General features: G+C 42.2%; 1 protein-coding gene across 2 annotated transcripts in view; it reads left to right on the top strand.

The window, feature by feature from the left end:
- Positions 1-4,155: 4,155 nt before the first annotated feature.
- Positions 4,156-14,901, top strand: part of ppp3cb (protein phosphatase 3, catalytic subunit, beta isozyme) — a 32,874-nt gene continuing 22,128 nt past the window's right edge. For both annotated transcript variants that reach the window (XM_040118997.1, XM_040118998.1), the window contains exon 1: positions 4,156-4,247. In XM_040118997.1, coding sequence (XP_039974931.1) covers positions 4,223-4,247 — 25 coding nt within the window. In that variant the 5' untranslated portion in view covers positions 4,156-4,222. The remainder of the gene's footprint in view (positions 4,248-14,901) is intronic.

Genomic DNA, 14,901 nt, shown 5'->3' with positions numbered 1-14,901 from the left:
TGCATCTTATTTGTACTTTTTGAATATGTTAAAGTAGTATTTTCTGAATTCTTCTTTGGGTGTAGGCCGTCGGGTGTTATGTTCGTGTGGCATAAAATTATCTGTTTTTTCACTTGCAGGTGATACGTAGAGCCAAGGGATGGCCAGAGTACTGTTTCGTGTAAAGGTGTAATGTGCACGTTAAAAGGTGGGCCGATCGTAGTAACTGAAAACTGTTTGTCAACCTCCAGCCTCGCCCTCCTTTAACATCAGCGCATCTCCCCGAGGGTTTGAAGGGACTACTTTTGTTAAATTACAGTTATGGAAAGCAAACATATCTCTGCAAACACCCTGTGCGCTACGCCGACGACCATGGTCTGCTCACCGGCAGCTTTTCCTGACACCCGTCCTACCTCCAGTGGTGTACGGAGAGATACGCAATAAGAGTTTCTTCTCCCCAAACTCACAAACATAGTACTTTCAGATTATACCAATACTAAATACAAATCTGAATGTTAATTCGGTGAGAAAAACACTTGTGATAATTTCCATTACACCATCAAGTGCACATCTGTCAAATAAAAAGACATACAAGAATAATCTATTTCCTAAATATTAAAGTGAATGATTAAGCCACTTTTAGTAGGAAGCTAAGTAAACCATCGATCAAGAATGTTAGTTTTTATCCACACAACTACCATCTATAAATTTTGAGAAAGTCCAAAATATATTACTGCTCTTCACAAAGTGATAAGTTAGCTATTTTGATAGGAGATACAACTTTAATTGCAATGGTTTTTTAGACTTGCAGTGTGGCATTGTCACTGTTTATATGCAGCAGGCTTACTGTATACTAATAGGCTATACATACAGTATGCTTTATCTCTCTTCAACAGCAAAGGAGGCGACATAAGATGTAAGGCTGTAACAACGTTTTCATCGTTTTCATAATTGTTCTTATTCTATCTGTGCCAAAGTCGGATGATACAAAAAACAAAATGCCAAAATTGTGAGAAATGTCATGATACATTAACAGTCAGGCTTTGGAGTTAAAACTGTCTCAGCACTGGCTACTGATTAAATAAAGAACTGATATGAAACTTTTAGATTTTTAAAAGTCTTGTCCGGAGATCGTCACATCTTCCTTACCAACCTTTATCTAGACTCAATTTATATTTTGCACTCCAGGCTGGCATTTTGTGTTTTTACAGTATTTGATATTTTATTTGCCTATATTAAGATACTACATATTATTAGTAGTTCTTGTAATGGTAGTATTAGTACCAATAGTATGAGTAATAGTAGTAGGATAAAGCAAATTCAGATATCAGGGATTTTAAACTGAGAAGTTCCCTACACAGACTTTATCTATGTACTTTATATAGTAAAGACTGTTTTAGGTACATTAAGAGAACATTTCCACAGCATACAGTACATGTGCTATTCAAAGGGCAGTCTAGCTACCACGACTTAACCATTTTCACATATTTGAACAATTTAACAATAATATATATAATCCATGTACCTAAAACCTTTTGTTCCTGATTAATTAGACCTGTCATAAGAGGGAATATCTACGTAATGTCACTAATGATGGGTCTGTTCCATACAGGTGTATCAGGAAGTAATGTCAGTGATACAGGATGCACAACAGCTGGACCATGGAACAGACACATACAACTGGAATATACCCTAAATTAATGTATGATTACCCTGTTCTTTTCCTGCTGCGACTTATCAAAATGTATGCTGTGGAAAAAAAAGCCAATAGTAATAATGATTTCTAGCATTGTTTGATTTTGGCAATGATGAACTAAAACTTGAATTCAGTTTAACTTCATAAAACAATAGCTTGACAAGCCGAACTATGTTTGGTCCTATGTTGGGTTAAAAGTACAACTGCATGAAAAATAATAATCATTCAAAGAAATAAATGTCTGTTTTTGATGGTGAGGGATGGACGGAGAGATGAAGAAACACACACAGTGCTCTCAAAAAGGGAACTGTTGAAGTTTTATAGGATGATTGATGGTTGATGGTGAGGCTTTGGTGAGCCCCTTGACTATTCCGTTTGAGTGGTCCAGTACTTAATAAGTGGTTAGATATACTTCAGTTTATGACAAGTAACTTATTTAGTTAGTTATTGACCAAATTCCTCTGAGTGTCCGCTGTACCCTTGAGTTTAATGGCAAAAGACAAAAACACTTTATTTGTTTCATTTAAAATTTTCATATTTCAAATGATTCTGATTGCCCAGGTTCATTAGCAGTTGCAAATGTCAGGAATCGTCAATGGCTCAAAGCAGAGATGAGCGTAAGTTAAACTGGGCCTGACAAAGGGCAGCTTAAAGGCCAGATACCCTCCAAAACAGACAAATGCAGATGACAAAATTTACATTGCAGTGATGCAGATAGAGAAGGTATAATTTGTGGTTTAGGCTGATGTCAGTTGAGCTAAGTCTGAACTGAGCCTGACTAAGTGACCTCTGCTCAGAGACCCTCAGAGGTAACGGCACGTCCTCTTCTGTAGGGCCACCTCCGGGCCAGAGTTCTCATGTTTTTTCCCAGTGCCTATCCATCCAACAGTTTTGTTTTCTGGTGTACTGAGCAATGATACCTCACAGTGCGCTCAGTGGACATAGTCTTGTTAACATTTTGTGTGTTCTTTTTAAAACAACGTTGTTATTAACATTAGGCTATGTATAAAGCGTATTTTGTGCCCATTCTGTCACATAGATCATTATTCTGTCCAGTACACCCAAGAGACGTTTCATCAACTGCTGTATGGCCTTCAGCCTTTGTTTTTACTCCAGGTTGTAATTTATAAAAAGAAAACACTATCCTTTAGACCCACGTGATCTTCTGTCAGATAGCCTACTGTACAGCTACACACACACACGTGCACGCACCCACGCACAAACACACACTCCAGAGAGTTGTTGTAAAGGGGGAAGGCCCTGTAATCAATGCCTCCACAGGATGGCAGTATGAGTCTGAGTGTGTGTGTGTGTGTGTGTGTGTGTGTGTGTGTGTGTGTGTGTGTGTGTGTGTGTGTGTGTGTGTGTGTGTGTGTGAATTCCCGCGTGTGCGTGACTCTGCGTGGGAGTTCCTTCTTGCGCCATTCCGGGGTGTTGCCAACTGCAAAGCACCGCCTGCAGAGGCGTCCTGGAGAGGTAGAGCCTGCGCGTCTCATGTCTCTCCGAGGCGTCTCTTCGCCCTCTTACCTCCAGAGTCTACCCCCACCTCCCCTACTCCACCACCGCCCCCCGCCCCCCCTCTCTTTCTCTCTCTCCCTCTCTCTCTCTCTCTCTCAAAAAAAAAAAAACAAATTCGGGACCCAAGCATGCCACAACAGCAGCAGCTAGGTATCCGCCTATCCTCCCCCAAAGTCACCGCAGGCGCAGCATCAGGCTTCCCCCGTCCGAGAGAGCACGGAGACTCCACCGAGTGATGCCACTACTGCAGCAAGAAAAGCACCGAGCAACTGCGCTTCTTCTCGACGCCTGCCGGAGGACCCGACATCGCAATCTCGGCCCTTGACAGAAGAGAGAGCCCCCACCCCCCCCCACCCCCCACGGCTCCGTTCCCGTCCCGACTCCAGGATGTCCGACTGCAACGCAAGTCCCGCCGACCGGGTGATCAAATGTAGGCATGCCAAATCCTGCACGGCCAGTGAGAGCTACCTCTGTGCCAGTAATGCTGCTCTAACTCATCGTTTTTTTTTATCTTTTTGCATCCCTGTCTCTGCACCAGTGTCTCTCATTCGCACGTTTTCTTTTTCAGTTTTGAGTCCATTCCTGTGTATTATTCACGCACCTTATAATAAAAGAAGCCTACTTGGTTGGCGAGTCACCATGCATGTGCCTCTGAACCTTTTAGGGGAGGGAGATGGTGATGGAGGGGAAGGGGTGGGGGCTGGGGTTGGGGTGGGGGGGGGTACCCAACACGATACGCCATAATCAGGGGTCTTCCCTCGTTATTCTATTAGAATGCACCCCCTCACCGAGGCATTACCCCATTTTCTAGCGGGGGGATGTCTCTTCCTCTATGTATAGCCAAAGCTATTGTGCGACACCCTGTGCTGCATGAGCTCCGTTTACGCGCTCCGCTCCTAGCGGTGGTTTCGTGTTACTGAATAATACCCTACAGAGCCACAACCGAGAGAGTGACAGAGAGAGGAAAAGGCAGGCAGGGAGAGAGGGAGATGAGCATCTTGTTCCAATGAAACATCAAGCAGTTTGACGATGACAGCGAAAGGCAGACATAAAGGTAAATAAATGTCAAGCATAACCTGCGATCGTTGGTGTTGTGGTTCTGCTGTGGATGTGGATGGTGTCACGGGATGATGTTGCATGTAGGCAACGATGTAAGCCGAGAGAAGGGGAGAGAGAGGGAGGGTAAGATGCTATGGGGGACTTGACACTCGTAGACTCTCAAGGATTTTTAGGCTTTCTGTCTTGGCATTCGTGTAGTGTGTCTGTGGCTGCACGTCTGAGTGGTGCCTCGGTGTTGTATGTGCCGACTACTTCCATGGGGTGGCCTACATTAGCGATCTAGTTTTATTTTTAGCCAAATCTGAGCCCAAGTCAGGTAATCGATTGGTTTCAACGGCGGGTAGGCGGACAACTTTGCCAGGCCGAGTGCGCACCTCCATCCCCGCGAGTTTAGTTCCATCTTACCGGGCCTCTTGGATGAAATTATCCTGATGCTTTTGCTGATGTGACGCTTAAGAAGCACCAGTGTACGTGATGGATCTACGACCCTTTTTCGAGTCGACGTTTTCTCAGTGAGGCCTGAATGCCAGCGGGGGACTGTGCTTCTCCCGTGCGTATCGCGCTCTTCCACGTCTCCGTAAAGGTCCCCCTGGCTTCCCCTTCTTGTTTCCCCGATTGTCAAGTGGGAGACAAAATGGAGTTTATGGGCTGCGTATCCGAGCCTATTGCCCGACGATGATGATGATGATGATGCATACCGCCCTAACGGTGTTGTTGCATCATTGGATTATGGAATATTTAATGTGTTTATGAGAGTGTCTGATCCTGCTTTGCGCGTGGGCGGCTGTAGCGGAGGCAAGGAGGGGTTCCGCTCGGGTTATGGTCCGCGGACCTTGCACAGATTGTCGTGCCTATCGGGTCACAACAAGGCTGGCACGGCAGCCGCGCTTCCACTCACGTAGCCTGTCACATGCGGCGACGCCTGGCTTGGCCGTCTCTCCCACTGGCTCCGCTTAATTAAACTCGCAAGGTCTCTCTGCCGGAAGAAGCGGAGCTGACAGTTGGATGCGTCGCTCGGGTATGCCCCGGTATTCCGTGCGTGCGTCGTGCTTGGGGGGTGGGGCGGACTCGGGGGGGGGGGGGTTGCAGTTTTTGCACGTAGGACTTCATGTGCATATGCCTACAGTATGAATGTTAGTGTGTGTGTAACTACACGGGTGCAGTTGTGCAGTGGCGTTGCTAGTAAATCTGGGTCCCCTGAAAAAAACTGACTGACCCCCCATCCATCAGTTATCTGCCTAAACCCACAAATTAGTAGCTCCTCTTCACATGTATACGTGTATTTATACATCTTCGTTTCTGTTTGCATGTGTGTTGTGATGCAGCTGGGCTGTCAGAGCCCAGTTGCTGCCTCAACACTGGAACAAACTAAGTGGCCTATATCCTCACGTCTCATCCATCCCTCTATCTCTCTCACCCACACCAATATAAATGCACCCTCTCTCACAAACACGCAGCAAAACAACACAGCAATTCATCAGTCAGGTCAGAATGATATAGAGTGTAAGGGACCGGGGAGGGATGGGGGCATGAGTCAAAGAGACATCACTTCTAGCGGATGGACTGTGCCGCGCAGTTCCCCACGTTATGGGATTTAGTGATGCTCAGCAAAGAGAAGTTCACAGAGATGGAGCCAAAGGACAAAGCACAGCGAGACAAATGGACAGAGAGGGAGTGTGGGGGCGAGGTGAGGGAGAGAGGGAAGGAGAGAATGTGACAAGGCCACGGAGGAGGCAAAGTAGCTGGAGCGAGAGAGAGAGAGAGGCACAGAGGGAGAAATAGAGAAAGAGAGAGAGAGAAAAAAAGACAAGGGACGTAGAGTTTCACACTGTTGAGTGGCAGGACAGGATCTTCTGACTGAACTAATGGACCTCTCACAAACCTTTTTGATTCACTTTTCATGCAGACCTTCAGTGAATGGTTTGTTTTTTTGTGTGTGTGTGTGTGTGTGTGTGTGTGTGTGTGTGTGTGTGTGTGTGTGTGTGTGTGTGTGTGTGTGTGTGTGTGTGTGTGTGTGTATATGTGTGAAAAACAAGCAGGCTTCAGAGCCAAAATGTGAGAATGCAAACCTGAACTAAAAGTTCTGTTTAGTTACTTTAAGTAAGTCTCCACCAAATAGTGCATTTTGAATTGTACATAGAAAAGCAGACTAGAATAGATTATTTTACAACAATTTGCAGGACAACAATCTTCACTGCTGTACCCTGTACCCAAGGGCAAACCTGTACCCATGAGTCAACAAGCAAGGAAACTTGCACTGTTATCTGCTAATAGACTACCACATTGGTGCAACCAACAAATACAGTACTTCTGTGGGGCATAATCACACCGTCAGTTTCCTAGATTTCTGAGATGGGGGTTTTAAAGATCAATGAAATGTGTAAAATGTGTTTAAAATGTTTAACACTGCCTTTGGTTACTCCTTTAGCAGTTAAAAGGGTCGTATGATTCAGGTTGTCCTGTTTAGTTGGGTAAGACCAGCTGGCAACATGTGATACTGGACTAAACTGGACTAATCCTTGAGTCCCGGATATGAAAATACAAACACGGTCATAATACATCACCTCCAGTCCTCAGCCTCTGTTTTAAACATACTTTATAGATTTTTTTTCATGGCATACATTCTAACATGTCACAGTGGGATAAGCACAGGTGTAAATAATAACATTAATGATGGCTGCTTACCAACTTACATCTCTCTCAGGGTCCTGGTATTGTGCGTGCTGAATGTTATCACATACACTTGCTCATTTCCTTCCATGACTTCTATGTTTATGTCACTATGTCTGCTGTGTAAAAGGGTCTATTGGCATTGTTATCTAGGACTGGTGTGACTAGCCAACTAACCATACATTTTATGGTTGCATCTTCATAAATTTGAGGACTAGCTTGTTTTTCTCCATTTCATATCACTGTAAATTGAGTACCTAATAAAAATAAGAATTTTTGACATCATAGATTAAATGATGGAACCTATGAAAAAAATCAGTAGAAGTAGAGATAATGAAAATAATAGCCTTAGTTGTCACACAATTCATTTGAAGGTGGAAATACACGTGGGGAAACCAATTGAACCATAGATACAAAACCAAGTTTGCCTGGTAGGACGGCTTTTAAGGGGTGAACACCCCTATGCATGTGCATGTGGATGGACAAAATCTGAAATATATTTTTTAATGTATTGTTATCCAGTAGCCCTTTCCCATGGCAGATATTTTGGTTTGTCAAACAGAGGACTGACCAATAACATTAATCATGTCTGTGCTCCATTTAGGTGCTCCAGTGTCAGGGCCCTGGTAATGTGCATGCTGGCTCATTGTCATGGCCTACTGGTTCACCTAAATGGAATAGGGTCATCATTATTGCAATTAGTTATGCCGCTGCTTCTCCTGCTATGAGAAGTCAAACCGAACGGTGTGAGAAAGGCCCACATAACCTCTAAAATGACCGTAGATGTGAATCAGCACCTTTTTGATACCATGTTAATAAAAAGGAAGATTATAAGCTTCATAAAGATAGAATTTATAAGATAGAATATCAGTGGATGATGAATGTTTTGGTACTTATATTATCACTTAGTCTTGAGTACATAGCAACATATATATATAAAATAGGCCAAATTGCAAGGGATTACCATTATCTAAGGTATAGAAATAAACCTTTTAGTAGTCCAGAGTCCGTTTTGGTTAATGTACTTGTGAAAACAAAGTCTTTCACTTGTGCGTTGTTTTGTGTCCATTGCTTCTTTTTCTGTTAAACACAAGGTATACTTCAAGTCTGGCCACTGGTTGCCACAGAGGTGGATTATTTTTGGTTGATTTTGTTTGTCTTCATCCCTTAAACAATTCAAGAGAGGTCATTACTAACAAGTGAGTTAACCAACTAACTCAGTTGCTTCACTTGTCATCGTTAGGACATTACCTGTCATATGATGATTTAGCATACTGTATGTATGCTAGCATTATACAGGATAGAGCTACACAGACATAATTTTGCTGCCAAATGTTTTATATTAAGTAGGGTGCCAATGCACTCAAGTGCCTGATAATACAGTTAACACAGAGCAAAAAAGGTTTGATATACTCAAATGTGTCTTCACATGCTGTTACATCCTCAAATAGCAAGCTAGCATTGTTAGAAATCCTTGTTGAAACCAAACGCCTAACTCCCTTGGCTTCACCTTGAGAAAGTACAAGAGGCTGAATGGTGTATATATACAGTAGACTTTATATCGGTGTAGTCCCTGTTAAGAAGTAACGTTTCAAAGTGCAAAGGTGATATATGTCTTCCGTAAGATTTGGCCTTTTAAATATATTGGTGAATGTGTGAAGAGCATTCACCAAAGCTGGGTGGAGCCATATCCAATATGCATTCATGCATGCACAAACATACACACACACACACACACAAACACACACACACACACACACACACACACACACACACACACACACACACACACACACACACCTCTGGCAAGGCTCGAGGCACAATGGGCATATTTCCTTTTAATGTAACATACTGTGCCATTCCCTCATGGTTCCCTCAGAGCCGTGTGTGAGCTGCATGTGTGTATGTGTGTGTGTGTGTGTGTGTGTGTGTGTGTGTGTGTGTGTGTGTGTGAGTGTGTGTGAGTTGGATTTCGGCGTTATCCTTGTGAGCCAGGGGTCCCACCTTGACAGGTCTGTGTTTGCCCTGTGGGGAGGGTGGCAGGGCAGGGGCTATTTATAGGGAAGGTACTCCAGAGAGAGAGAGAGAGAGAGAGAGAGAGAGAGAGAGAGAGAGAGAGAGAGAGGGATTGTCTAATGAGGACAGGCTGTTAGGGGATGGGCCGTTGTTTCTGTTCATATGTGTGTGTGTGTGTGTGTGTGTGTGTGTGTGTGTGTGTGTGTGTGTGTGTGTGTGTGTGTGTGTGTGTGTGTGTGTGTGTGCGTATGTCTGTGTACACAGATGGTCCTTCATGTGTGTAGTATGCATTAATTGAACAACTTCAAACGCCTCTTTAGTTGTCCCCCCCTCCACCACCTTCAAAGACCCACAGATCTGTGTTGAAGATCTGGGTCAAATATGTTAGATAAACACAGACTCACACATAGACACACAATATGCATGTGAACAGTCTCTCATACACCCCAATTTTTACTTTCTGTCCCCTTTCTGCTCTCATTCTTTCATCCCTCCTTCATTTATTCCTGCTGATACAGGCAGTGGGACAAACTGATCTCGGGAGATGTGTGTGTAATCACTTTGGATTAGGTCCTGTAGAGGGCAACGCATCTAACATACAAACACACCCACATACAGGCATGCCATCAGTTCTGGTCGATGTCACTGGATGAACACCAGCCAGATACAGTCTGGGCAGGCACAGTATTGCACTGTAATGAATTGATTCACAGCGTGCATAGCACTTATAGGCTGTGTATTATGCTTCCGTAATTACTGTATGCATACAATTTTTACCACGTTTAACTTCCGGCATATGAATGATTTCCTTTTCTCTTCAATGATCTGACAACAAGTTGATGAAAAAGCACAAGTTTTTATTGTTTTATACCTATTTTACCATATTTTGCAACATTTGAAGGATAGACACAAATGAGGACAGATGGATCATGGGTGACTTCTACCGTCATCTCTGCAATCTGTCTGTTCTTGCTTGCTGTCACTTCCTCCAACCTGCAGCAGCCCCTATGATTGTGAATGGTGTCCCTGTGTTATTAAAACTGATGAAATATTCCAATAATTAACTTTAGCCATTAGGGAGGATGCACACAATAACAAGATGATTCTGATCAGATTCTGCTCCAGTTAGGCTATTAGGCCAGCCCAAACAAATTAAGGAGATTTGGTTGAAACCTATGTCATAGATTTTCTCTCAGGCTCCCCTTCACTGCTCTGTGAGGTGGAGGTTTTTTGCTGAGCTGGCAGCTTTGGCGCTTAATAAATTCCACACCGGGGAGCTCAGCTACGGAGAGTGGGCCAGAAGATAAAAAACAGTACAGAGTACATAAGAAAGAAGCTAAAAATGCTCTCACCTCTTTGCTTATCTTATACCCCTTGGTCCATCTCACCTCACATGCATACCACGCATCTTGTGATTGGTTGACTCAGTGAAAAGGACAGTTCTGGATGAATGACATTTTTTTCACTCCAATTGCCTCCGCTTCAGAAAGTGGAGTTCACTGTGTTCATCGTCACCACCGCTTTACTCAAGAAGAGTAGCAAACATTGTCTGAGTGCACTGCTGATACAGTATAGAAATGATGTAGAACTCGCTCTGACACTGTTTTATCACTTTTGATCGGGTATTTGGTTTTCACACTGCTCAGAATGGGTGAATCCTCAAAAAACATTCCAGTTCATAGTTAATCATTGTTTGCCCATAGGTATCCTCTTAGCTATTAGCTATGAGCTAGGCCTTGCTGATTTTTATAGTAAGTTAACCCTTGTACTTTGTGTCCAAATACTGCAAAATGCAGATTTACTGTTCAGTGATTCCCATTGGACTACTTTTTAGAAACTAATATTATTGATAGCATTTCCCTACTTCCTATATATATTAATATGAATAATAAGAAATAGAAAACTGTAATTAAGCCCATCTTTTATGACAGACCATGGAGGTTGGGTTTTATGAGTAGACTTTGCTCTCTGTTGCTAATTACAAAGTAACTCTCCTGGTCTGCTGACAAAATACTTTCATGGCGCGTAGTGGTAGCCAAGCTACATTTGCCTTCTGGTCTTCCTGGCAGGTGGGTCTGTAGCTGAATAATTTAGGTTTTGAGCTGCTTGTCATTTTTACACACACACACACACACACACACACACACACACCGTCAAGCCAGAACAGACCCTATTTTATGCCAACACTATTATTTGTATGTAGCATCAGAGGCTAAAAGTACTGGAATTCATCTATCAACGAAGACAGCACTCACACTATTATTATTACTATGCTAAAATAACTATGTTAGCTAGCTCAAGTGTAGCCCACTGTCGACGAGTCAAATAGGATGACCGTCTGCCATTCCTACAGCCAGCAGTATTTTGTACTGTTCTTGTGTGTTAGAGCTAGTTTGACTCTATGAATCAAGCTAGCAGGATCCTGCTCATATTTATGTTGAGTGAAAATTTTAAAAGCTGTTTCAGTGAATCTCTGTGACAGGAGGTGAATACTTTAATGACATGAGTCACCTCAGACTGTTTCTTCTAAACTCTTGGTTTGAATTATAGTATGCTAATATCAGGCTAAGTTACATGAGATTTTGTGTAGTAAAGGTTCTCTCTGGAAGAGAAAACCTTAATATCAGGAAGAGCCTGTAAAGAGTCTCATTGGAGAAGGGTTGAGTGGTACAGGGGGAAATTCCTCCTGGTGGTGCTTTTAACTTGCAATGACAGAAATATTAGTGGTTGAAAGATGGCAGAATTTATAAGTGGTGCTTATTTTTGTGCCATTTGCACTTAAAGAGACTGTTAGGACTTCCTTCAGGATGTTGCCACCTACATGGAAGACCCATGTGAATTTCACAGCATTACTAAAAAATTTATACAAGAAAAAAAAAATTCAAAACACTATAATAACCAGGAAAAGACTACTGCTAATTGCAGTAATGATAATATCAATGACTACCTTTTCAGCATGCAGTAAATGATCGAAACTGATCCAAAAGTTTTCTAGGCTTGGTGGATGAGGTGGCTTTCTAACCAAACAAAACAGTAATGTCCTGCTGCTTTTTTTCTTGCTGCACACTGGAGCTTGCGTAATTTCTCCTGTGCCAAGAAACTACCCAGACTTGTGATAAATCTCTGGTCTCACACAGCAACTGTAAGTAGGCTGGTTCCACCTTACCACTTGAAACTACTCAGTGCACTGAAATGTCAGTGTGTGCAATTTTTTCTGCACAAGCTCAAGCACAAAATTTGTACAGAGTTTGTTCTTGTCCTCATCTCCAAATGATAGGTAATTATCCTTTGTCAGGAACCCAGACATAATTTTGTCATACAGACATGGAAAAATAATTTTCATCTCTGAAGTCCTTTTCTATATGGTGATAAAGCAATGATCATTTTTTCTTTGTGTGTGTGTCAAGCAGGTCACGCCAAGTTGAGTTTACTAATTTTGACTTAATAATGAAAATGAAACCTCTACAGATTGCAGTGAACTGCTGTTACTATTTATATTTTGATTTAACTGAACTGCATGTGAATTTAATTCAACCCCAAGCACCACTTTTTCAAAACTTTTGTTTTGCTTCCTGCTTAATAGGAGCTCTGGTTTTGTTTGCCAAAAAATAACACATTGTTCTTTCTCACTTTCTAATGCTAGACTTGCCCAAAAAAAGCCATATTGTAAAGGGTTTTAGGAAGAAAGCACCAGGACACAAAAGCTCAAATAACATAGAGGCTAAACAAAAAGATCCCATCTTTTTATAGGAGATCAGTACAGTGTGAGTGTCTTTTTAGCCACACTACCAGGTAAACAATAGGTATGTCAATATTGGTCTGTCAGTGTGTCCAGAACTTTGATCCAGACTGAAATATCTCAACAACTATTGGATGGACTGACTAGAAATTTCTTACAGACATTCTTGGTCCCCAGGTGATGAATCCTATTGACTTTTGCAATCCCCTTTTTCCTGTCACGCCACCATGAGTTTGACATTTTTGGTTCTGACAAAAAAGGCCTTGACAACTATTGACAGAGTGCCATGAAATCTGATGTAGATACCCGTAGTGCTCAGAGAATGAATCCCAATGTAGGGTGATCCTTTGACTTTCCATCTAGTGCTATCAAATGGGTCCAAATTCTAATTTGTCCATTTCTTTGGTTTAAAATTACCTTCAAAACTGATGACATTTATTCATGCTGTGCGTAAATACAGCCTTATAGAGCTGCTAGCATGGCTGTTGAATTTACGTCCTGATCTGAAGTCTATTTTTGCTTTATCCATTCTCTTTTCCCTTTGTTATTATCTTCTGTTACATTCTATATACAATTCAGTTGAGACCCTGGCCCCCAAACTAGTTAACATGCGATGTGATCAGTCGTACTGCTGAATACACGTAATAAACTGCAGATTACAAGTGTGTATGTAATGTAAGTACTTTCCTACTGCATTAATGTTGAGCTCCAGAACTACAAATTCTGATGTATAATGTAGAAAGTCTGTCATTATTAGGAGAAAAAAAATCTTATTTTTGCTAACAAAACTGATTTAAGGAAGAAAAACCTATACTGACATGTTCATATCAGAATTACAATGTTAAATTCAGACATGGTTTCATCATAATTTACAGTTTTAAACCCCAGACAATTTTCAGTCTTCAGCCTTTCCGTTCGGGCTTGAACCTCTCAAGTTTGCCTGCAATCCAGCAATATTCCCCTTGAATTGCACGCTGATCAAATGGTCAGGTGCAAAAGCCCTTCTTGGTTTGATTTTGTAGGTGCTGATTCTCTCCTCTCTCTATTCAATAACTGCCAAGTATAGTTTTCCCAAGTATAGTTCCTTTCCCTAAGCTCTGTGTCTCTCCTGCTCTCCACTCTCTCATACCTGTCCTACTTTCGCACTGCTCTCACAATTTACGAGTTTCACACTCCTTCCCTCCCGCTTCTCCCCTTCACTCTCTCTCTCTTTCCCTTTCACACACACACACACACACACACACACACACACACACACACACACACACACACACACACACACACACACACGTCAGAAGCGTCAGGTTTACCTCAACCCAGAAATATACATACATAGAGTACATGGATATGTATGTTCAAGCTTCAAAAGAGTATTGTAGCGTTTTCCAATATGCATGTAGGTTTTTATGAGATGTACCTGCATCATTACAGTTTGTAGCACAGTACAGTACAGTGTTTTGCAATACAGTAGTACAGGACAGTACATTACATTGGAATGAAGGAGGAGGTTTAGCAACATCCTGACTGGGCCCTGTTGTTTTCTTTTATAAATAAATATGAAGTCACACAAATACCAACATGCATGAGTAATTCTTTCTCTGGCTTATGTTCTCTGACAGCCTGGGGTGCACAAACCTTTTAAAATATTATTCAGTCCTAACCTGAAAATCAAAACCGGTTTTAACATGTAGAACCACTGTCCTCAATAGATGGAAAACAGAACCCTTGTCTTGGCAGCTCGTGGTGTCCTGGGATGTCTCAGGGTGTTCTTATGTGTTGGTTTCAGTATTAAGGTGCGTAAATGTGTCTTTGGGTTTGGTTAGGTGCTATTAGATACTTTGGGGTGTCCAAATATGTGTCTGAAGGTGTATCTTTTGTGTGCCCTGGAGACCTTAGAATCATCTGAGGTGTTTTTCTTGCTTGAGGTATCCTGCACTTGTTCAACATTTTTGGTTTGATCCAGAACCAAAAGGTTAATACAAATCCCCCCTTTTTTCCATGTGAGATTCAGATGGCTAGATGGTCGTTTAGTCTGAAAATAGCTCAAAAGACAGATTTGAAAATCCTAATAATTACACATAAAGTCCTGATTTACTGTAGGTTGATTGTAAATTACTCTTGCCCTCACAACCCCCCCCCCACCGAAACACACACAAACACCGTTGACAGCTAAGTTGGCATTACTGACTAAATGTTGCTGTTGTTACAGTGGTGGTTATATAAA

Source organism: Xiphias gladius, chromosome 23 (assembly GCF_016859285.1).
Source record: "Xiphias gladius isolate SHS-SW01 ecotype Sanya breed wild chromosome 23, ASM1685928v1, whole genome shotgun sequence".
Classification (NCBI taxonomy): Eukaryota; Metazoa; Chordata; class Actinopteri; order Istiophoriformes; family Xiphiidae; genus Xiphias; species Xiphias gladius.
Note: the sequence above shows the minus strand (reverse complement) of the source record. Positions and strands in the feature narration are given on the sequence as shown.